The 23,633-nt window shown below is 46.8% G+C and overlaps 1 protein-coding gene across 5 annotated transcripts in view; it reads left to right on the top strand.

Annotated features, from left to right (window-relative positions):
* Positions 1 to 23,633, top strand: part of DYNC1I1 (dynein cytoplasmic 1 intermediate chain 1) — a 576,993-nt gene that overhangs the window by 31,519 nt on the left and 521,841 nt on the right. For 2 of the 5 annotated variants that reach the window (XM_075587299.1, XM_075587294.1), the window contains exons 5-8: positions 133 to 223; positions 2,212 to 2,235; positions 9,354 to 9,413; positions 18,564 to 18,679. In XM_075587299.1, coding sequence (XP_075443414.1) covers positions 133 to 223; positions 2,212 to 2,235; positions 9,354 to 9,413; positions 18,564 to 18,679 — 291 coding nt within the window. The remainder of the gene's footprint in view (positions 1 to 132; positions 224 to 2,211; positions 2,236 to 9,353; positions 9,414 to 18,563; positions 18,680 to 23,633) is intronic. The other 3 variants (XM_075587296.1, XM_075587298.1, XM_075587297.1) reach the window with 3 other exon arrangements.

Genomic DNA, 23,633 nt, shown 5'->3' with positions numbered 1-23,633 from the left:
CCTTTCCTTCTTTCCTGGCCACCTGACCCTGTTTGCTTTCTGTTCACTGCTTTTGATTTGTCTGACACTGCTCTTCCTCAGTGCAGCCGCTGCATTTTTTAACATGGGATACCTGTTATTTTCATTATTTAGTCCCAACCCCTATGTCTCCCTCATCGAAATCAGTGAGCACACCCAGTGATGCCGGCAGCCAGGACTCCGTAGATGGAACACTAATGGGACGGTAAGACATGTGCTCATACTTAAGCTTGTGCATGGCATTATGGGCCATATTTTGTATGAAGTATTCTGCTTTACGGCACCTTCAAGCCAATGGGCTGTACAGGCAGTCCTCGGTTATCCAGCGGAATCCGTTCTGGAAGTAGAGTTGGATAGTGAAACCGTTGTAAAGTGAGTCCCATGTTAATCAGTGGCGGTGAGCATTGGATTACACATTCAGGCGTTGGATAACACATTCCGGGTCCGAAATATAGCCCGTAGGGTTGCATTGTAAAGTGTTGGATATGCCATTTGTTGTAAAGTGGAACGTTGGATAGAGAGGACTACCTGTAAAGTATCTTCCAGTGCAAGAAAGTGTCTTATTGTAGGATACTGCTGCAAGCAGATATTGGCCTATATTTACTAAGCAAATGCTCTGGCTTATAAAAGTGAGTTCACTATACCCATCTACCTGAACATTATATTCATGTGTATTTGTGCATGTATAACCAATGGATAACGGATCATACAATGCACCACACCATTGCCAACTCATCACCTGAAAACAGTCCATCATGTCATACCATAACATTAACAGAACAAACGTCAGTAAATCCAACAGTGTCACTTATTACTGTATATGTACATTGGCACCTATTAACCTCTCTAAATGGGAAGAAATTGGTGCAAAAAACAGTGCGTTCTATATTTACAAAATAATTGTTATTTGGGCAGAAAGGATTAAAATATTTAGCATGCATACTATTTTATATCAGTTAATTCATTGCAAATGTATCAGAGAGTGTATACAAAATAATATAGGGAAATGTGATGGAGATAACTCCATTCTTGCTTTATGGATATTCATTTACTACTTGAATCAAAATTCTGCCCACATACCAGAAGGATTCCCAGGAAATTGACGATCATTATCCTATCTAGTAATTAAGGACTATGCATATGTTGTGTTTACAAGTTGCCAAGGATACAAATTACTACTGCCTTCAAAGCAATTAATATTTGATTCATGTTTGGTAATCAAAAACATATTTACGGACTCTGTAATCTCAGGAAATTGTATCCCTAAAAGTCATAGAAATTATACTTTTTTAGTCTCCTCAAGTTCTGTCTGAAACTCATTTATCAAGTTCATTAAACAAATCTCTTTTTTTGGCGCTTATGAAGCTGGAGTTGCACTATAAGGCCGCACTTATAGTGCGCGCGACGGCGATGGCGACGCGACGGATGACGTCACCCGTCGCCGCTAGCGAAAGTTGTTATTCGCTTTCTGGCGACGTCGTAGCCGACCTGACCATTGATTGGTACAAAGGCTGTCACATGTGGCGACAGCCTCTGAAAAATCAAATTTGACCGGCTTCAAAAATTCACGCCGTCAGCGTCGCTCCCGTAGCTCCGTCGCGTCGCACTTACTGTAAGCGCACGCGACGGCGGCAATACATTTTATTTTGCCGTAACGTCGCTGGCACTATAAGCGCAGCCTTATGTTGGTCTTTCAGCTCTGCATATGAGTGGGGTAGAGTCTTTATATGATAATAATATAGTATGATCATTCGGAAAAGGCAAAGAGTGGGTGCTGTGTAAATATACTGGTACTACACGATTAAGAGTTATTCAATCAGTGACCATTACCAGTATTTCATTTACTTATTGACTCCAACGTGTTTCTGTTATTCCATACTGGTATAAACACCTGCTATGGAAACATACTGCCCAAATAAGACAAATTGAGAACTAAGTAAAATAATAATAATAATAATAAACATTAATGATTCAAATATTGATGCAGCCGGGGGATGATTATTGGCTGTATTGTGTGTTCTAAATCTTTGCCTGTCATGCAGGAAGTAAGTCCTCTGCTAACTGGAACCACCATACTTCTGCGAACACTTGATAAATTAGTCAGCTGACTTTCTCCTATGGCTGCTTCTGGGAATTATTTTGTTTAAAACTAATGTTGCATAATAATACAACATTTTTATTTCCTATTCTCAGGAATATGCAGAACAACCTGCTTGGGTAAGAGAGTGCGTATGTGTTTTACAAACTATGCAAATATATGAAGACATTTTAGGTAGAAAAGAGTAGAGATAAGCATATTTTTCGCCAAGGTTCGAGTTCGCGGCAAAAATTGCTTTTTTTAAATGTTTTTTTGAAGCCAAAAAGTAATTTTATATTTAACAATGCTGCAAATTGAAATAAATACTGTAATTGTTTTATTCTGTTTAATTATTGGTTGATTGGTAAGCTCTTCCCTCCTGTAATAATATACTTGATGTTAGTGTCTTGAATTACTTTTTGTAATTGGAGATGTTTTCTCTTATACAGGTATCCCTTGATATGCGGAACAGATACGTACCTGAAAAGTTGTGCATTCTGTACAGCGTAATTCTATATATCCAACCCTATTTTACCCATTGACTTCCATTATATAATTGGAGATGTGTCCTTACGGGAAAAAAAATTGGCCTCAAGAAATAATAAAATTACACTTAAGACCACAGAAAACCTTTTTTACGCATCTTATACTATATTAGTGAAAGCACTGTATGTTTGCCTGCCTGGATGTCCGGTGTCCCTAGGGGAAATCTCATTGGTCCCTTGGCCCGCCCGCCCCCGCACACCTCTCATTGGCCTGAGGCGGAGTGACGGGCCAAAGGACACACAGGGACACACACACACAGGGAACACAGGGACACACACACACACAGGGACACACACACACACAGGGACACACACACACACACAGGGAACACAGGGACACACACACAGGGACACACACACACACACACACACACACAGGGACACACACACACACACACACACACACACACACACACACACACACACACACACACACACACACACACACACACACACACAGTGACAGACACACACACACACACACACACACACACACACACACAGGGACACACACACACAGTGACAGACACACACACAGTGACAGACACACACACACACACACACTCACACACACACAGTGACACACACACACACACACACTCACACACACACACACACACACACTGTTACATACATTAGCGGGGCTCACAGTGTTAGCAGCACCCGCGCGCACCTCCTCCTCTCCCCGTGTCTCCCGCGCTTTCACCCCGACCCCCCCTCAGCCGGCGCCGCTACAGTCAGCGGGACACACACACTATTATTACCCCTTCAGCGCCCCCCCCCCCCCCCCACCCAGTGTCAGCGGCCGTGCGAGACCCCCTCTATATCTCCCACCTCTCCCCCCCCCCACACATATACATGCCCCCCCCTCCCCGGCGCTACAACTCACCCCTCCCCGGCGGGGGAACAGCCAGTGGCCAGGCAGGCTGCCTCGCGGCGCCAAGTACCCAAGATGGCGGCGCCCGGGACACAGCGGGGGAGCGGCCACAACACGCTGCCTCCCGCCTCAGATCCACGTGGGACCTGCCGGATGGGTGAGTGAGCGGCCTTCACCTCCCCTCCACCCCCCCCTCCCCTCCAGTGTCAGTGTCTCCCCGATACCCCCCCCCCCCGGCGCCGCTACAGTCAGCGGGGGAGCGAGCGAGCGCCCGGGACACAGCGGGAGAGCGGACACAACACACTGCCTCCCGCCTCAGATCCACGTGGGACCTGCCGGACGGGTGAGTGAGCGGCCTTCACCTCCCCTCACCCACCCCTCACCCCCCATCACCTCCCCTTACCCCCTTTCACCTCCCCTCACTCCACTTCTCCCTTCCACCCCCCTTCACCTCCCCATTTACCTCCCCTCCACCCCCCCTTCACCTCCCCTCCACCCCCCCCCTTCACCTCCCCTCCACCCCCCTCCCTTCCACCCCCCCTTCACCTCCCTTCCACCCCCCCCTTCACCTCCCTTCCACTCCCCCCCTTCACCTCCCCTCCACCCCCCCTTCACCTCCCCTCCACCCCCCTCCCTTCCACCCCCCCCTTCACCTCCCTTCCACCCCCCCCTTCACCTCCCCTCCACCCCCCCCTTCACCTCCCCTCCACCCCCCCCTTCACCTCCCCTCCACCCCCCCTTCACCTCCCCTCCACCCCCCCTTCCCACCGCCTCCCCCCCCTTCCCACCGCCTCCCCCCCCCTTCCCACTGCCTCCCCCCCTTCCCACCGCCTCCCCCCCCTTCCCACCGCCTCCCCCCCCTTCCCACCGCCTCCCCCCCCTTCCCACCGCCTCCCCCCCCTTCCCACTGCCTCCCCCCCCTTCCCACCGCCCCCCCATTCCCAACGCCTCCCCCTTCCCCCCCTTCCCACCGCCTCCCCCCCCTTCCCACCGCCTCCCCCCCCTTCCCACCGCCTCCCAGCCCCCCTTCCCACCGCCTCCCCCCACCCCTTCCCACCGCCTCCCCCTCCCTTCCCACCGCCTCCCACCCCCCCTTCCCACCGCCTCCCACCCCCCCTTCCCACCGCCTCCCACCCCCCCTTCCCACCGCCTCCCCCCCCCTTCCCACCGCCTCCCCCCCCCTTCCCACCGCCTCCCTCCCCCCCTTCCCACCGCCTCCCCCCCCCCTTCCCACCGCCTCCCCCCCCCCCTTCCCACCGCCTCCCCCCACCCCTTCCCACCGCCTCCCCCTCCCTTCCCACCGCCTCCCACCCCCCCTTCCCACCGCCTCCCACCCCCCTTTCCCACCGCCTCCCCCCCCTTCCCACCGCCTCCCCCCCCTTCCCACTGCCTCCCCCCCCTTCCCACCGCCCCCCCATTCCCAACGCCTCCCCCTTCCCCCCCTTCCCACCGCCTCCCCCCCCCTTCCCACCGCCTCCCCCCCCTTCCCACCGCCTCCCAGCCCCCCTTCCCACCGCCTCCCCCCACCCCTTCCCACCGCCTCCCCCTCCCTTCCCACCGCCTCCCACCCCCCCTTCCCACCGCCTCCCACCCCCCCTTCCCACCGCCTCCCACCCCCCCTTCCCACCGCCTCCCCCCCCCTTCCCACCGCCTCCCCCCCCCTTCCCACCGCCTCCCTCCCCCCCTTCCCACCGCCTCCCCCCCCCCTTCCCACCGCCTCCCCCCCCCCCTTCCCACCGCCTCCCCCCACCCCTTCCCACCGCCTCCCCCTCCCTTCCCACCGCCTCCCACCCCCCCTTCCCACCGCCTCCCACCCCCCCTTCCCACCGCCTCCCCCCCCTTCCCACCGCCTCCCACCACCTTCCCACCGCCTCCCACCGCCTCCCACCCCCCTTCCCACCGCCTCCCACCCCCCGCCTTCCCACCTCCTCCCACCCCCGCCTTCCCACCACCTCCCACCCCCCGCCTTCCCTCCGCCTCCCCCTTCCCACCTCCTCCCCCTTCCCACCACCTCACCCCTCCCCCCCCTTCCCACCACCTCCACCCCCTTTCCACCACCTCCCCCCCTTCCCACCACCTCCCCCCCCTTCCCACCACCTCCCCCCCTTCCCACCACCTCCACCCTCCCCCCCTTCCCACCACCTCCCCCCTTCCCACCACCTCCCCCCTCCTCCCCCTTCCCACCACCTTCCCCCTCCTCCCCCTTCCCACCACCTTCCCCCTCCTCCCCCTTCCCACCACATCCCCCCTTCTCTCCCTTTCCACCACCTTCCCCCTCCTCCTCCTTCCTACCACCTCCCCCCTTCCCACCACCTCCCCCCTTCTCCCCCTTCCCACCACCTCCCCCCTTCTCCCCCTTTCCACCACCTCCCCCCTTCTCCCCCTTTCCACCACCTCCCCCCTCCTCCCCCTTCCCACCACTTCTCCCCTTCCCCCCCCGCTCCCCTTCCCCCCCGCTCCCCTTCCCCCCCCCCCCGCTCCCCTTCCCCCCCTCCGCTCCCCTTCCCCCCCTCCGCTCCCCTTCCCCCCCTCCGCTCCCCTTCCCCCCTCCGCTCCCCTTCCCCCCCCTCCGCTCCCCTTTCCACCCCCCCCTCCGCTCCTCTTCCCCCCCCCCATCACCTCTTTTTCCCCTTTCCCCTCCCACCCCCTCCCACACTTCCACCCCCTCCTCTAACCCTTCCCCCCCCTCCTCTAACCCTTCCCCCCCTCCTCTAACCCTTCCCCCCCTCCTCTAACCCTTCCCCCCGTCCTCTAACCCTTCCCCCCCTCCTCTAACCCTTCCCCCCCCTCCTCTAACCCTTCCCCCCCCTCCTCTAACCCTTCCCCCCCTCCTCTAACCCTTCCCCCCCCTCCTCTAACCCTTCCCCCCCCCTCCTCTAACCCTTCCCCCCTCTCCTCTAACCCTTCCCCCCTCCTCCACCCCTTGCCCCCCTCCTCCACCCCTTGCCCCCCTCCTCCACCCCTTGCCCCCCTCCTCCACCCCCTCCTCCCCTTCCCGCCGCCCTTCGCCTTCATACCCGCCTTACCGCCTCCCCACCCCCGCCTCTGCCTTTCACCCGCCCTTACTCCGGCCGCCTCTGCCTTTCACCCACCGCCTCACAGCCGCTGCACGCACTCAACAGACACCCGCCACACTCGACACATACCTGCCGCCACACACACCTGCTGGCTCCCGCCCCTACGCACCGACATCACTGACCCACCGCCTCACACCCTAGCAGGACCCCCACTCACAGACAGCACTCACAACCCACGCGCCAGCCGCCGCCTCACACCCTTGCAGGACCCCCACTCACAGACAGCACTCACAACCCACGCACCACCCGCCGCCTCACACCCTAGCAGGACCCCCACTCGCACACAGCACTCACAACCCACGCGCCACCCGCCGCCTCACACCCTAGCAGGACACTCGACTCAGATTTTTACATCACTTATGCCACCAAAATATACATTGTACTGTGGTGTGTTTACAATAAACCATTTTTATACAACATCGTATTACATTTTCTTCCATCTTTCTTTTCAATATTATTATCCAACCTTTACAACAAACAGTCACCTATTGTTCCACGATTTATAAATAATACTACCTATTATGCATTTACATCCCGGGCAACGCCGGGTCTCTCAGCTAGTATAGTATATTTAATGGAAAATCCCTAATTTTATGATAAAATATGTACTGCACTTACCAGAAACTCTAGTGATCGCCATGTGAGGTGGAGGTGCTGGGATATGTGGTGGAATGGGGTTTACTGGCAGGGAGAGGGAGGTACCAGGCATGATCAACACAAAGGAACAAACCAAGCTTGGGCAGCATGAAGAGTGTGGGAAACCAGTACAGTATGAAAAGCATGAGGAAATGACCTGGAGCAGTATGAAATGCACGAGGGAATAACCAGGAGCAGTATGAAAAACACGAGGAAATGACATGGAGCAGTATGAAAAACATGAGGAAATGACATGGAGCAGTATGAAAAACATGAGGAAATGACATAGAGCAGTATGAAAAACATGAGGAAATGACATGGAGCAGTATGAAAAACAAGAGGAAATGACATGGAGCAGTATGAAAAACATGAGGAAATGACATGGAGCAGTATGAAAAACATGAGGAAATGACATGGAGCAGTATGAAAAACATGAGGAAATTACATGGAGCAGTATGAAAAACAAGAGGAAATGACATGGAGCAGTATGAAAAACATGAGGAAATGACATGGAGCAGTATGAAAAACATGAGGAAATGACCAGGAGCAGTATGAAAAACATGAGGAAATGACATGGAGCAGTATGAAAAACACGAGGAAATGACATGGAGCAGTATGAAAAACATGAGGAAATGACATGGAGCAGTATGAAAAACATGAGGAAATGACCTGGAGCAGTATGAAATGCATGAAGAAATAACCTGGAGCAGTATGAAATATATAAGGAAATGACCTGGAGCAGTATGAAATATATAAGGAAATGACCTAGAGCAGTATGAAAAGCACGAGGAAATGACCTGGAGCAGTATGAAAAGCACGAGGAAATGACCTGGAGCAGTATGAAAAGCACGAGGAAATGACCTGGAGCAGTATGAAAAGCACGAGGAAATGACCTGGAGCAGTATGAAATATATGAGGAAATGACCTGGAGCAGTATGAAATATATGAGGAAATGACCTGGAGCACTATGAAATATATGAGGAAATGACCTGGAGCAGTATGAAATATATGAGGAAATGACCTGGAGCAGTATGAAAAATATGAGGAAATGACCTGGAGCAGTATGAAATATATGAGGAAATGACCTGGAGCAGTATGAAAAGCACGAGGAAATGACCTGGAGCAGTATGAAAAGCCAGAGGAAATGACCTGGAGCAGTATAAAATGCACGAGGAAATGACCTGGAGCAGTATGAAAAGCACGAGGAAATGACCTGGAGCAGTATGAAATGCACGAGGAAATGACCTGGAGCAGTATGAAATATATGAGGAAATGACCTGGAGCAGTATGAAATATATGAGGAAATGACCTGGAGCAGTATGAAATATATGAGGAAATGACCTGGAGCAGTATGAAATATATGAGGAAATGACCTGGAGCAGTATGAAATATATGAGGAAATGACCTGGAGCAGTATGAAATGCACGAGGAAATGACTTGGAGCAGTATGAAATATATAAGGAAATGACCTGGAGCAATATAAAATGCACGAGGAAATGACCTGGAGCAGTATGAAATATATGAGGAAATGACCTGGAGCAGTATGAAATATATGAGGAAATGACCTGGAGCAGTATGAAATATATGAGGAAATGACCTGGAGCAGTATGAAATATATAAGGAAATGACCTGGAGCAGTATGAAATATATGAGGAAATGACCTGGAGCAGTATGAAAAATATGAGGAAATGACCTGGAGCAGTATGAAATACACATTAGGACAAAGAGACCACGCATTGTTCAATTTTCCTCCCTCAAAATGTATAATGTAGAGATTCAAAATGCCATAAATGTAAATTTAACCTTACGTGTATCAAATTTTCAATTTTCCTCCCTCAAAATGTATAATGTAGAGATTCAAAATGCCATAAATGTAAATTTAACCTTACGTGTATCAAATTTCTTCCCTAATTAATAAGTTGCGTTGTAGCGAGTTGCTGTATATCGAGGGATGCCTGTACATTCATCTCATATCATACATTTTCCAGCATCAGAGCTAATGTGAGCTGATCCATGTTTTTATACAGGGCTGCACATTGTCTATTTGCCTTCAGGTGATAATTGTGTTTGTTTTTAAATAATGTTTGCTCTTTCTCCATTCTGCATTCCGGGTAATGACACAGAACCCTGCAGTGGGACACTGACCCGTCAGTGCTGCAGCTTCACTCTGACTCTGAACTAGGGTATGTTTTACTGTTTCTATTGTAAGCATGTTGTAATGACATGTAGAAGTCCCCTCTGTAATGATCATACTTATTGTTCCCATTCGTGCAGATTATTTGCAGCAACTGTGTTATTCTAATAACAACACACTATTTGTGTTTTTCTGCTTGATATTGTATTGATAACTAAAGGGGTGAAACTATACAAACTAGAAGAAAAAATAAGGTGATGAAAGCGAGGAAGCAAATGATGACATCAAAGTTGAATAATTTCATAAATGTTAACTATAATAATATTAGCATAGATAGCATAGCAAGATAACAGAGAAGACACCGCTCAACTACTTCTCCTTAAGTGAACAATCAAATACAAAATACACCAATATTACCCATGCCACCTACTGAGCAAAATACGTGGGTGCATACCAGGGAACCAAAAACACATATGCAAAAACAATCAAAGGGGTATATAAAAAAGTGGTTTACTTTAGGTGCACTCTTATGGGATGTGATAATAAATTAAATTAAACATAACATTTAATATATCTTTTAGTAACGTACACAAAATATCTTAAAAACATCACAAAACAATTGGACTGGTGTGAGAGTAGGAGTGCAATCAAATATATATAGTAGTTGGTATAACTGCTAAATGAGCATTGTCACGTCCATCACACCTGTGAGCAGATGACTTGTGTATGCGACAAGGGTTAATACATCTAGCTATCCAGCTGAGTAATTTATGTCCCCGCAGAGCACTCAAAATTGCTCAAAATGAGCAATATCTCTCCCAGAACCGGTAACACTACATCTCTACGCTGCCACCACCAAGAATAGTTTATGGATTGCCCTCTTGGAGTTCCTGGCCACCTGTTTACTAGAGGAATATGTAATAGCACAGAAACCCAATGTAGCAACATTTGTCCGAAAACGCTGTTAATCTTCTCACAGAGGTGCTAGGTATAGTTAAAGTCCAAATATTGTACTTATTAAATTTTAGATTTAATATGTGAAATGTGGTACAGTGCTTGTTTACAGAAAAGAACAACCAGCAAACATTTGAGAAACCAGAAACATTTGCGAGTGCTATATTGTCAGGAGAAGATTGTCGACATTACCTGACCTGGTCCCTGTTAACCAGGGATCCTAAACTCTGCTAAAGCTTATCATTCTGTCATTTAGGAAGCTAGTCAGCATTCATGTATACATTATATACCATATTGTTTTAATGATTTGAGATAATTTTGGAGGGGCTTTTTCCATGTTGCCGCTATACAGCCTCTGGCGGCTGCCAGTATGCGGGAGATCAATTTTTGTTGGGTCGTAGAGTACCCTCAAGAGATCTGTTGAGCAAAGCTTCCCATAGAGTTGGTGGGAGATTGGTTCCCATAGAATTAATCAGGCCAAAAACTTGATGCCAGGTCCTAGCTATCTGTGGGCAAGTCAACCACTTATGATACATTGTCCTAAGTCTCCCACACCCTCGGAAGCAGAGTGGGGAGGCTGTGGGGTATATCTTTTGTAGCTTAGTAGGGAACAGGTACAACCTTTAGAAGACTTTGTACCTGTTCTCTCTTATAAGTGTGTTATTGGAGCTTTTGGCTTCAGCCATCATAGCTCATCCCAAACGTCTTCATCCAATGTCCAACTCCCACTGTCTCATAAAGTTACATTTTTCTGCTGCATTGTTGGGGATAAAGTTTTGGCAAAACACGTATATAAGACCTGAACTCAGTGGACTGTTGGGAGCCAGAGAGTGGACAAAGTGGGTAATTTGCATATACCAGAAGAGCTCAGAAGCGGGGTTGGGGGGGGGGGGGGGGTCCTGTGCTTTGTCTTGAGATCCTCAAAGGTTCTAAGAGTTCCTAGCTGGAGGAAATCACCCATCCGTGTTAGCTTCTTTTCTCTCCACCACTTGAAGTCCAGGGAAACCATACCTGGGGGGAATTGGGGATTGCCATGAATGGGCATCATGGGGGATGGTCTGGATATGAGGCACTGAGGGTCTATCACTAGTCATCATCCATAGGACAGAAAGACAAGAAAAAAGACAAGCATAGCCTTCTTATAAAAATAGAAAAATATAATGTAAGCCACAATAGCCCCCAATTCTCACTTACATCAATGGTAATATTAGTGATGCACCAGAGAAGGGCAGACAGGAGAAGAGTCTATATAGTCACCACTAGTCACATACGTGGGTAAGTCAAACGTTCTGGGGTGAAGCCTGTCACGGTAACTAGTGATAATAATACACACCAAAATATCTGGGTTGAATTGAACACGACTTAGATATAATAAATATAGTTTATTCCTTAAAGAAAGTGAACACACAAGATATACAAATAACAGGCAAAATATAGACACTTACTTCATGGCTGGACAAGAACGCAATCAGGATTCAGGATTGGCATTTCCTTCCACAATACAGGTTCAGATGAAGACATCACGAAAAGACACGAAAACAAATGAGTATAGGACGGACACTGGTTTATATATAATTCCAGTCCTATACCTTATCATTGAGTGCAGGCCATTGGAGAACAATTACCTGCACCCAATCTCTCCTTGCCATCTCACCTGAGAGGCACCTTAATACCTGCCCACTGGGTGGGTATTATTCTAATCAGGGGGCTTATTTCCTCAGCCCACCTCCCATAAGACTGGCGTCTTAAAGTCTGGCTTTGCCAGGATACCCTTTGTCCCGAGGTGTGAATTCACTCTTTAATATATTCACATATTAAAATAATCCGTTCTGCTGGACCCAGTGGGCTGAAACTTGCCAGTCCCACATGCCGGAGGTGACTCTCCATGGTGGCCAAGTTTCAGCTCTCTGCGACCCCCAGAACCGGAGATACAAAAAACAAGTTAAAATTCTTATTACTTTAATGCAGGATTCTCTGCTCTAAAAATGAATCTCTGCTTTTCATTCTTTCCCATTGAAATCAACGGGCTCCGCCGCTATACACTGGCGACACACTTTATTCGAGCTCGGCTAGTCCCACGAATTCGGGTATACCCGGGTGTATTGAGGTTTGTGACTGTTTTCTGCCCGAGTGCATTGAGGTATTTTCCAGGCAGGGATTGAAGCATTTTATTCCCGCTGGCTGCAATACTGCACAGTATATATATATATATACTGCATTACAATTCATGAATTTATGCCATCTGGTAGACACGCGAAGCATTGCAGCCTATTAAATCCTAATCATTATCATTTAACAGATCAGCCGCCCGTCAGCCAGGCATGAACCCAGGCTGGGAAGGCAAACGCAACGGGGCTTGTCAGAGGTGAGGAGCGGCGCATTCCAGGTATCTGCCAGGTACATACTGGGTATTTGCTCGAATAAAGTGTGTCGGTGCAGTAGGCTTCCAATGGAGCAACTCCGCCGTTGAAGTCAATGGGCTCCGCCGCTATAGTCTTTCAATGGGGCAACTCCGCCATTGAAGTCTATAGGGCTCCTCCGCCATAGTCTTTCAATGGAGTAACGCCGCCATTGAAGTCTATGGGGAAAATCACAATTCTTCACAGTTACCCATACTCCGTCTGGTTGTTTGGAGAGGGCTGGAAATGGCCATGCAGTCATGCCAGGGCAGTGACTACATGCAACCCAAATCCCAGCCCTCTGGACCTCACAGATATGGACGTACACATTTTACCATTTTGGACTTAGCCGTTTTAACGCCATGCGGCTTTTCCCCCATTGGAATCAATGGCCAGCGCCGCCATAGGAAATGAATGGGCGAGCGCCGCCATGGGATTCAATGGGGCCTCCACACCGCCATTAGAGTCAATGGCGCGTCCCACCTGCTGAGCTCGACCCTTTACGGGGGTCCCTCATTCTCGGACCCGGTGGTGGTCGTGTGTGGGGGTTCCTAGGGGCTAGGGGCAAAAATAATTTTATTTCTGGGTGCCCTAGAACCTAAGTTTCCCACTGCAATTGTAGTTGAAGTTGACGGGTAGTGATCAAAGCTCTTTTTCAGAAAATGTTTCCGCTCTTGCGGTCTGCGGTTTGAATGGCTGCCAACGCGTTCCTGGAGGTCGGCGTCGAGGAATCCCCATTGAAATTAATGGCTCCATTGATTTACAATGGGGAACCGCCGCTCCTCCTCTCGGGCGCCACCTGCAGGTCTTCTACTGAAACGGGCCCAAATCGCCGGAATCTCCATAAGGTTACATTGGGCTGCAATGGCGACCTATGGAGAGCTGCAAAATGGAGCCTGAAAAGGCGGGAAAATGGAACAAAGGGCTATAAACACTGAGTTAACCTTAAACCTTTCCCTCCCGCATCAATCCCAGTGTATGTGTTAGTGCAAACACTGGAATGGGAACAATACACATTTACAGGGGAATATACATTTGGTTGCTGAAGCAGGTTAAAAACACATTAATGGACCGCAGTCCAGTTAACCCCTTACTTCCCAAGTGAGAGCAGGGGGTGGCCAAATGGGGTGTAACCCCTTTAATACGGGCCAAACCCCCTCTCCCATGACATAGACTACCTATGGAGCGCTGCTCCAAGTGGTTGCGTCCACATTTACTCCTCCATTGACTTCCGGATTCCTTCCGTTGGTATCTGACATCACGAATGACAGCTGACAATAGACTTGCGTCTCCTTGCACCTCTGGCTTGAAACCGCACCACCCAACAAACCCTTTGCATTTTGCTAGTCTAAAGCTTCATGAGGGGATCCATAGGAGAGACTCCAGTTGGTTTGGGACAACTACCATTATTTCAATGTCGATCCAAACCTTGTTGCCTTTATCTACATGTCACAAATTGAGCTTATACAAATGGGCTGCTCTGCAATAGAACAGAATAGAATTGGGGAGGGAGGTTAATGGTTTGATCAGGGTGAGAATGATATCTATAGTGAAAAGCGCTATTTTTCGGGTCTGGTCACTCACTCGAGCCCCTGATATGATTTTATCCGCACTAATCAAAACATCTAGCGGTTTAATGTAAAAAGTGAAGAGCAGTGGAGTCTAGTACCCCTACGTATGGGGATATCTGCTGATCTAAAATGCCTCCAGTGTCTGAAAAAGAAAAGTCTAGTCAACTCTGTCAAATGCTTTAGCTGTGTCCAGGGCGACAATCCCTGTATGAGTCGTAGTGGAGTTAGCCGAGTGCATCAGGTCTATTAAACATCTTGTGTCATGTCTGACACCTGCCTATGTGGCATAAAGCCCACCTGGCCCAGGTGAAACAGATTGGGTAGAATTGTGTTTAGTCTATTAGCCATGGTGCTGTTAATTAAAGAGATTGGTATATATTTTTCACAATTTTATGGGTCTTTCCCTTCTTTTGGAATCAGAACTTTCTTAGCTTTTAGCATCTATTTAGGGAAAGGGGCTCCTCTCAGGACAATATTGTAGAAGTTTGTAATGTGAGGAAGAAGCAAAGTTGCACATTTTTTATAATAGAGTTTATAATATCCATCTGAGCCTGGTGTATTATTTGCTTTTAGTCCTTTAATTGCCTTGGCCACCTCCAACAAAGTAATAAGCTCGCACAGTTCCTTCTGGGCCCCCTATTTAGTATGGGTACCGTGATGGAACATAAAACACAGACAAAGCTTAGTTTTAGCACATCCAGTGAAACTCATACACGGTACAGTGCCTAAATATATATGTATAAATATCTATTAAGTAAAATGGTCTTTTAGTTTGACATTTTTGGCCAAAATTGTTGTAAGCCCCTGAGCCAACTCCACGGCAGACCACAATTCAGGGGTCCCTAACGCTCATATAAATTCTTAATAACCTGTGTAATAACAGGAAGAATGATTTATAGTAAATCTGTCAATATTAGTTGCAAAGTTCTAAGTCTGATTGAAGCTTTTATTAACCTGTACATTACCAGGAAAAGCACTCTGTATTAGTGTTGTCACAACCATCCTGCAAGCAAACAAGTTCCCCCGTGTGGAAGATGCTATGGAGTGAGCCCTCAACCATTTAAATGTGGGAGGGGGTGAGCTTAAATTAAGTAGGAGGTTGCCAACCTCCAATCAGCCAAGACTAGCTGAAACACAATTGTGAAATATACTGGACACCTAACAAGCTCCTATTGAACCCCCAAAATAACCACAACATATATATAAGCATATGAGTGTCACAGAGGAGTGCTACTGAGCATGGCAATATATATTTAAAACCAGAGACAGAACATAAAACACAGACAAAGCTCAGTTTGGAACCTGCTTTTATATTTAGGTCTTTATAACTAGCCAGGGTTAAAGCAGGTCCTGCAGGAGAGTCAAAAAAAGGAGGAGTTGATTGTAAACCCCGCGCCCCCCGCAGTCAGTCAGGGGGGCATGAGAATTTGGAGGAGGGGCACGGGCTGTTACAGAGGCCCCGCGCTCTTCCCCCAGGCATTTAATTTAATGCTGGGGGAGGCGTGAGGCCTCTGTAACCTCACTTACCTACTGGCAGCCGGGTCTTCGGTGACGCGTCGCCATGGCAACGCGGCGTCAAATTACGACACAGGGTCATGTGACGTCACGCATCGCCATGGCAACGCACGTCAAATGACGCGGTGGGGTCACGTGACGTGACCTGCAACGTCATTGGAAGCCGTGCCTTTGGGGGAGGGGGGACGAAAACGCTGCAGCTCCCAGGAAGGGGGCTGCAGCTGAAAAAGTTTGCACAGCGCTGCCCTAGAGTACCTTGTATAACCCTTCATGAGTCTGGGATTTCCACTCCAAGGACAGCCGATTTGGCTACGAGCAAAGCACTGCTGGTGGTCCGCCGCCACTACAACTCACCAGGCGGGCAGGTCGCTGCTCCGAAAATGAATGAACTTCGACTACCCCTGACCTTTGCTTCTACGACACGTGTGGCTCTCCGCTGCTCTGCTGCACCATGTTTAAATGTCCCATGGGACATTTAAAGATGGCATGTTGGAGTATTTGCTGCGGTTCTCAGAGGCGGGCGCACACGTGCGGCACTAGAGTGGCGTTCACGGGACTAGGAGCAGCAGTCACGGGACTGGGAGCGGCACCCACAAGACTAGGAGCGCATGACGGCCGAAGTTCATTTTCGGAGCGGTGAATTGTACAGGGGTGACCTGCCCAGCGGTGAGTTGTAGTGGGGGCAGACAACCCGTGGGGCTTTGGTCGCAGCCAAAGGTCCAAGACCACCTGTTAAGGTTATGGGTTAGTAATGAAGAGGGTATCTGGGACGAGGGGGCAAGGGTAGGCAGGGAAACAGAAAGGGGTAAACCATAAGTGGGAACCTGGGGGGACATCTGAACCAAGTGTGGTTGACTTTCATATGAAGAAGGTTTGGAAAGGAAAAGGGGGAGTAGGTGAGGGGGAACAGTACCTGCTTGCTCATTTAGAGCTGGGGGTGTACACACAATTCCGACGAAGTACTGACAAAAGCTGTTTAAATCTTATTATTTAAGTGACCATTGCCATTTATTGGGGGAATGGGAATCCCATGGCTAAGCCTTAAGGTAGTATATAAAAACCTGGATACATTTTTCAATACAATATACATATTATACTGTATGTATATTTGCAGTAACATTAACTTGGGTACCAGTCCTCATAAGTGCCCCTCAGAGTCACAGACTCTGCAACATGTGCTATAGCCTGCAGGTGCCACCCTGTAAGGCAAGGGGTTAGAACTGCATGTCATAAGTTTCAACTAACATTATGAGATATATAAACAATTACATATAGAAGAGGGGGAAAGCCTGGGCCCTGATGGTGCTAGAAATCAGTCGATTTTCCCATAAAAAAGTCCCAGGTCCGAGTCCGGGCCATCTGGGTCTTTGGCCAACACAGTAAATCGAGCGGATGATTGTAAGCTCGCAAAAGGCCTGGCTGGGTGCAACCACAGCTGCGGACCCCAGAATATTCACAGTCTAAATCCAGAAATGGAGATCCCATTCTGTACCCTCAGGGGGTACCCCCTCGATCTCAGATCCGGCGAGTCCTCAGCTCTCTCTCTACAAAACGGAAATGTTAGGCCTCAGAGTTAGGCTTGGGGCAAGATTTCCATGACCGGGGGATCCTAACACCTCTCCTTAAAATTAAAGTTATATTTTTACTTTTCTAGGTAGTAAAGCATCATGGTCTCTAGTAAACATGTTACAAAAAGATCAATCTGTGAACTGATATTCATAGGTGGGGTAACCCAGCTCCAATTCTTGAGTCCAGCGAAAGGACCTTTGATAGATGCATATGGGATATCATTGTTTTCTAATAGTGTTATAGGGTCATATACTGTAGGTAGGCTCAGGCAATAAGGTTTGTACTGTCTGTATTTTTTTTCAAATGGAATGTATGCAAAATGACTTTCCTGACAAAGAGATTGGACTGAGGATCTCATTCAAATAGGTTAACATTAGAGGTGGGCAAAAAGCTTAAGCCTTTTTGTAACATCGAAATCGGATCTCGTATTAAATGCAGTTTTGTTAATTGCACTCCTACTCTCACCTCAGTTCAATTATTTTACAATGTTTGTAAGATATTTTGTGTAGATTAGGTCCATATTTTTAAAAGATATATTAAATAAGTTTTATTTCTTGTATTATCATATCCCAATATGAGTGCACCACCTTTGTTTTCTTTGCATATAATAATAGTATGCTAAAGAATAAAGCATTTGGATTATTTACATGAATAAATAAACTGCTGCTTAACATAAATACGCGAATAAAATATTATTTGGTACTTTGTAAATCTTTCATTTTAGGATTTTGAAGTAATCTCTTACCAAAAAGACATCTAATGTGTTGAGAATAATGTCCGGACCTAAAGCATTAAAGCACAGACAAAAGGGAGATAGAAAATTAACATTAAACTGAAATGAAATAAAATGACATTTACATTAAGATATAAATTCAACCTAACATAATGCACATATGTATCTTCAGAACAGTGCAGACATTTAGGGCTAGATCCTCAGAAGCCTGTTAAATACTTAATGATCCGTTAATTTGGATTAACGTATCGTTAACTGCTAACGAGATCTTCAAAAGTCGACGATGCATTAAGTGCCGTTTTCAAAATAGGAAAAACAAACATTCTTCTTCTTATTTCAACCTGCAAACATGCCCATCATACCATGTGCCTAAAAGGCGTGGGTTTGTTAATTATTTCCCTATGTTTATACTATTCTTAGTAACTTATAACAATATTTTTTTTCCCACATTTTTCTAGAAGGAGGCTTACTAAACTTGGAGTATCAAAGATCACCCAGGTTGATTTCTTACCTCGAGAAGTAGTTGCATACTGCAAGGAGACTCAGACACCGGTGACAACCCATCAGACTGAAGGTGACATTTAACTTCTTGCTTGATGTGTATTACTGTACTAACCACTAAGATGCCATTGGGCACTCAATGCATTTCTTTGCCTTAACTCATAATTTAGCAAAGAGGTAAAGTACGTCTAAAAAAAATGACATTATAGGGAATAGTTATTTTCTGTACAAGCAATTCTGCCCCAAAACTTGTCCTTTTGCTGTTTAACCATTTCAATGGATATTGTTTGTTCCTTACATTCTGAATGACAATGGCTAAAAGTCCTTCCTACAATTACTGCTGCCCAGGATAGAACAACATGGTACAGGAGAATCACCTCAATCATTCAGTCTAGTTTGAATAAATCACTGCCCTCGCTTGGATGGGAGCCAATAAACACTGAGATTAGAATAGATTGGGTTATATTTTAAAGCAGATATTAATCACTTCACAATATAAAATGGAATATTAAATAGGTGAATATGATGTTCTTAGGAATTAATTGCCAGACCTAGCACAGATGTTCCTTATGACTAGAAGTCAGATGATAACCATGTTTTTGTTTCTTTAGCAGCATCTACCAACTGTATTTATTTATTATTAAAGGTTTTACCAGGAAATACATTGAGTGTTACCTCTCGTTTCCATGTATGTCCTGGGTACAGAGTTATGTTGACAATACACGGTTACATTTAATGGACAAAGGTTATACATTATATTTACAGGCATTTCATGTACAGTTGGAGATAATATGTGATTATTGGTGTATGTAACAGTTACAGACAAGATTAAAATGTGAGATGGCTGAAGTCTTGAAAGAACTTAAACTGGAGGCGGCTTTGAGAGCCTCAGTTAGGTTGTTTCTGGCGTGAGGTGCACAGTAAGAGAAGGCGGAGAGACCGGATTCCTTGTTGAACCTTGGGACCATGAACAGCCTTTTGGCACAGGGTAGTTTGTAATTCCTAGGCTATGATTTATGAGAAAACAGCTCCTGTCCCAATTCTGTTGGTTCTATTTATGATTCTACTTATAAAATGTATATTTTTTCTTGTATACTGGGTCCCCAGAACGGGATTATGAAAATTAGAAAGATCTGATTCATGATTAGCAGCATTTGTGAATGACTGTTTTGGATATGTGTTAACTCTTTGAGCCAGGCAATAATGTGGTGTGCATGTGCTTATAGTTAAACAGAATGTAAGGGTACTTCTCTACATTTAGAATGGTTATTGTGTACACTAAAATGTGGAACGTTATCATTGGTATGTAAAAGAAAAAACAGACACTCAAAGGTTAATCAGACCAAATGAAAACATAAGTCTTGAGAAAATACCATATGTGGATGATGCATCAAATAATTAAACCTTAAAAGATTATTGTGCCTGTAGTTTCTTGTTATGTGAAGTTGGTGAAGCTACAGGGTCTACAGTATGTAGTTTTCTGCATGGTAGATTGTATTATATAGAAACATAAGTCTGGGATTAATAAGGGTCGATACCAGAAACAAAAATGGCGATATCTAGAAATATGTGAATTTTTATATTGACCTTTCTCCTAAAGGCATATCGCCAGTTGTAAAACAGATAAAACGGATATTTATTATGGCAGGATTTCAGCAATATTTTTAACACAGTGCATGCAAAGGAGTCTGTAAATCAGTCATTATTTCCAAATTACTCACATGCTTCAAACCACTACAGCAATATTGAGCCGTCGCAAAAAAATAGTGCCTATTTTTATCATTTACCCCAAACCTGCCGAATACAATTTTGTGGTGTCAATTAAGGAAATTAAGACCTCAGCAGATTTCCCCAATTTTTGGCAAACACCCACATGCAAATTAGGTTAGTAACATACAACTATTATGTCTAGATCATTCTTACTGAGTGGGCCGGTAAATCTGGCAAAAATATTTAATGCAAAATAAATTCCTAACCTAATACCAGCCATAGAGAGAGAGAAATTATAAACAGCTTACTCAGTCTTCCCACTTCACACTCTGCTGTGAAACATCACTGTGTATTAGATCAATGCCTCTCTTTCCTACTTTGCATAGCTTTGTGTCTATCCTTTCTATTAGCCTTCACCACCTCCACTGTGAAGCTTTTTCAGTAGCCCACCCTTCCCATGAGGTGCTTCTCACATTCCCTTGAGCTTCTCACCCTTTCATGTCAGAACATGACCTCTTGTTTTCAGACAGAATTTCTCTGAAATTGTCTTCTCTCCTGTACCTCGTTAATAACCCGTTAAAAAGTATTGAAAAGTCACAGAGGACCTGAGCATAGTCACTATATGTGGAATCAAAAGTTATTTGATAACGTTTTCAACAATGTTTATGGATAGCTTGCATGATTTAACTCAGATGAGGACTGCAGATGGAGATATGGGGATTATAAAGAAGATACATGTGCCATTAGTGGCTCTAATTAGGCCTTCCTTAGTAGCCTTTTGGTGCATTCCTACTGTACAATCTTTGCATAAAATAGTGCTTCTTTCCTCTGTAGTGTTAAGGCTGCGTCCATAGGACTGCAGCCGTGCTGAGGGCGTGTCGGGGCAGCAGGAGCCTAAGATATGCACTTTGACGCATTGCTCCTTTGTTCTCAAAACAATGGAGATTCAGCATTGCTATAATTCAGCAGCACATTTACTGCACTCTCACTCGCGATTTAATAACACCCTTTGTAACACGTTCAAAAGAGCACATCTTTACTGACAATATTCAGCATGTAATCAGTTGAAAATAGAAACTTAGAAACACAATTTGATGGCAGATAAGAAGCACTGGGCCCACCTACTCTGCCCTTTCTGTACTCTATTGCAAAACCATAGACACTATTTGATCCATAGTTTATTTCATATGTAGGGTAGCCTTGTGTCTACACTATGCATTTTGGAATTCTCTTATTGTGTTGGCCTCTACTACAAATCCACCACCCTTTCTGTGAAGTACTTCCTCACATTTCCCCTAAATTGGCCACCCTCCAGCTTCTGAGCGGGACCTCTCTTTCTACAAATATGCTGCTTCCTGTGCTTTGATAAAACCTTTGAAAGACAGTAAGTGTAGGTTTCAGTCATATCCCTCCTCTCCCTTCTCTCCTCCAGTCTGTACATATTGAGCTGCAGTTAAGTATTAATAGGGGTATAATTGAGCACCATGTCGGTATCATTTTGGGGATTGTATTGTATGTCTTTATTTATATAGCGCCATTAATGTACATAGCGCTTCACAGTAGTAATACATGTGGTAATCAAATAAATAACAGATAATATAAATAACAGATCATGGGAATAAGTGCTTTAGACATAAAAGTAACATTAAGAAAGAGGAGTCCCTGCCCCGAGGAGCTTACAGTCTAATTGGTAGGTAGGGAGAACGTACAGAGACAGTAGGAAGGAGTTCTGGTAAGTGCGTCTGCAGGGGGCCAAGCTTTATGTATCACGTGTTCAGAATGTCCACAGTGCTATTCGTATGCTTCTTTAAGCAAGTGTGTCTTAAGGTGGGTCTTAAAGGTGGATAGAGAGGGTGCTAGTCGGGTACTGAGGGGAAGGGCATTCCAGAGGTGTGGGGCAGTCAGTGAATAAGGTTTAAGGCGGGAGAGGGCTTTAGATACAAAGGGGGTAGAAAAGAAGACATCCTTGAGAAGAACGAAAGAGTCGGGATGGTGCATAGGGATCATTACTATACAGCAGTTTCTCAATTCCAGTCCTCAAGATCTCCCAACAGGTCAGGTTTTAAGGATATCCCAGCTTCAGCACAGGTGGCTTAATCAGTGACTCGTTCTTTGACTGAGCCACCTGTGCTGAAGCAGGGAGCACCCGATTGAGCCACCTGTGATGAAGCAAAGATATCTTGAAAACCTTACCTGTAAGGGGCGGGCGAGGTCTTGAGAACTGGAGTTTAGTACCCCTGCTGTGCAGTATATCTAAATGTACAGTAGTCATTATTAAAGGATGATTTAGTCACCCAAATGTATATGATGGTGTAGCCCCCTTTCCCTGTGTCTAAGGGAAACTACGTGTGGTGCGTTACCTGAGTGACTCACAGGAGGCCTGATCCTCCGCTCAGGGAGCCTGGGGTGATTGTGTTCTACCTGATGACAGTGCCTCCACCTGGGAGGGATCCAAGCATAGTTGGATAAACCCTTCCCATGAACAAACAGTAAAGAATAAATATACACATGGTGATATAACAACTTATCTTTACTGGCAACACATATAACTCTACAATACTGTACCCCAACACAATAATGCCACCCTGGTGAGACCCCCAAACTTCTGAGGTGCCCTGGGCACCTAACCACCCGTTGTCCACAAAGTTCAGCCCACCCAAGGTGTGTGGAGTAGCGCTACCCACAGAGTGTGTTTGTGTGTGGGAGTTGGTGCACGTAGATGAGGATACCTTCCTGGGAACTCCAGTACCCGGGTACCGCCGAATGACACAAGGATCCGTCTGATCCCACAAAGACGTCCGCCTCTGCGTGGGGTGAACTCCCGCTGGAGTGTCTCACCTTTAAGAGTCTCTCAGTATAGTAGATAGTGGTCTGGTCCCAGACCACAGGCCGCAAGTCACCACGCTGCCTCTTTTCACTGCTGCTGTGCCTATCACTATACTGTACTAAGGTGAACGTTCCTAACTGATGGCCTTCCCTACAGTACCACAAGCTAGTAGGGACTCTGGGCCTAACTGGGGCCTAATGGGCAAACTAGGCCTAGTCCAGGGAAGCACAGCTCCCTGGACACTACCTGTTCTGTTGCTGCTCCCATTCGGACTGGCGTGGTGTGCTCAGCGTGCCAAATGTATCTCTTGGCACGTACTCCTGCCTCTGCAGCCCTATTGGCAGTTGCTGCCCAGGTGATCGGCAGCGCCTAAGGCTGCTGGGAACTGTAGTTCCCATGCGGAGCCTGTCTCTGTAATCACCGCTCGTGCTACACAGTGCATGCGCCAGCTTCCTCTGCGCATGCGCGGCTAATCAAAGCTGGCAGCGCC

Source organism: Ascaphus truei, chromosome 2, assembly GCF_040206685.1.
Source record: "Ascaphus truei isolate aAscTru1 chromosome 2, aAscTru1.hap1, whole genome shotgun sequence".
Classification (NCBI taxonomy): domain Eukaryota; kingdom Metazoa; phylum Chordata; class Amphibia; order Anura; family Ascaphidae; genus Ascaphus; species Ascaphus truei.
This window is presented reverse-complemented; position numbering and strand designations above follow the sequence as displayed.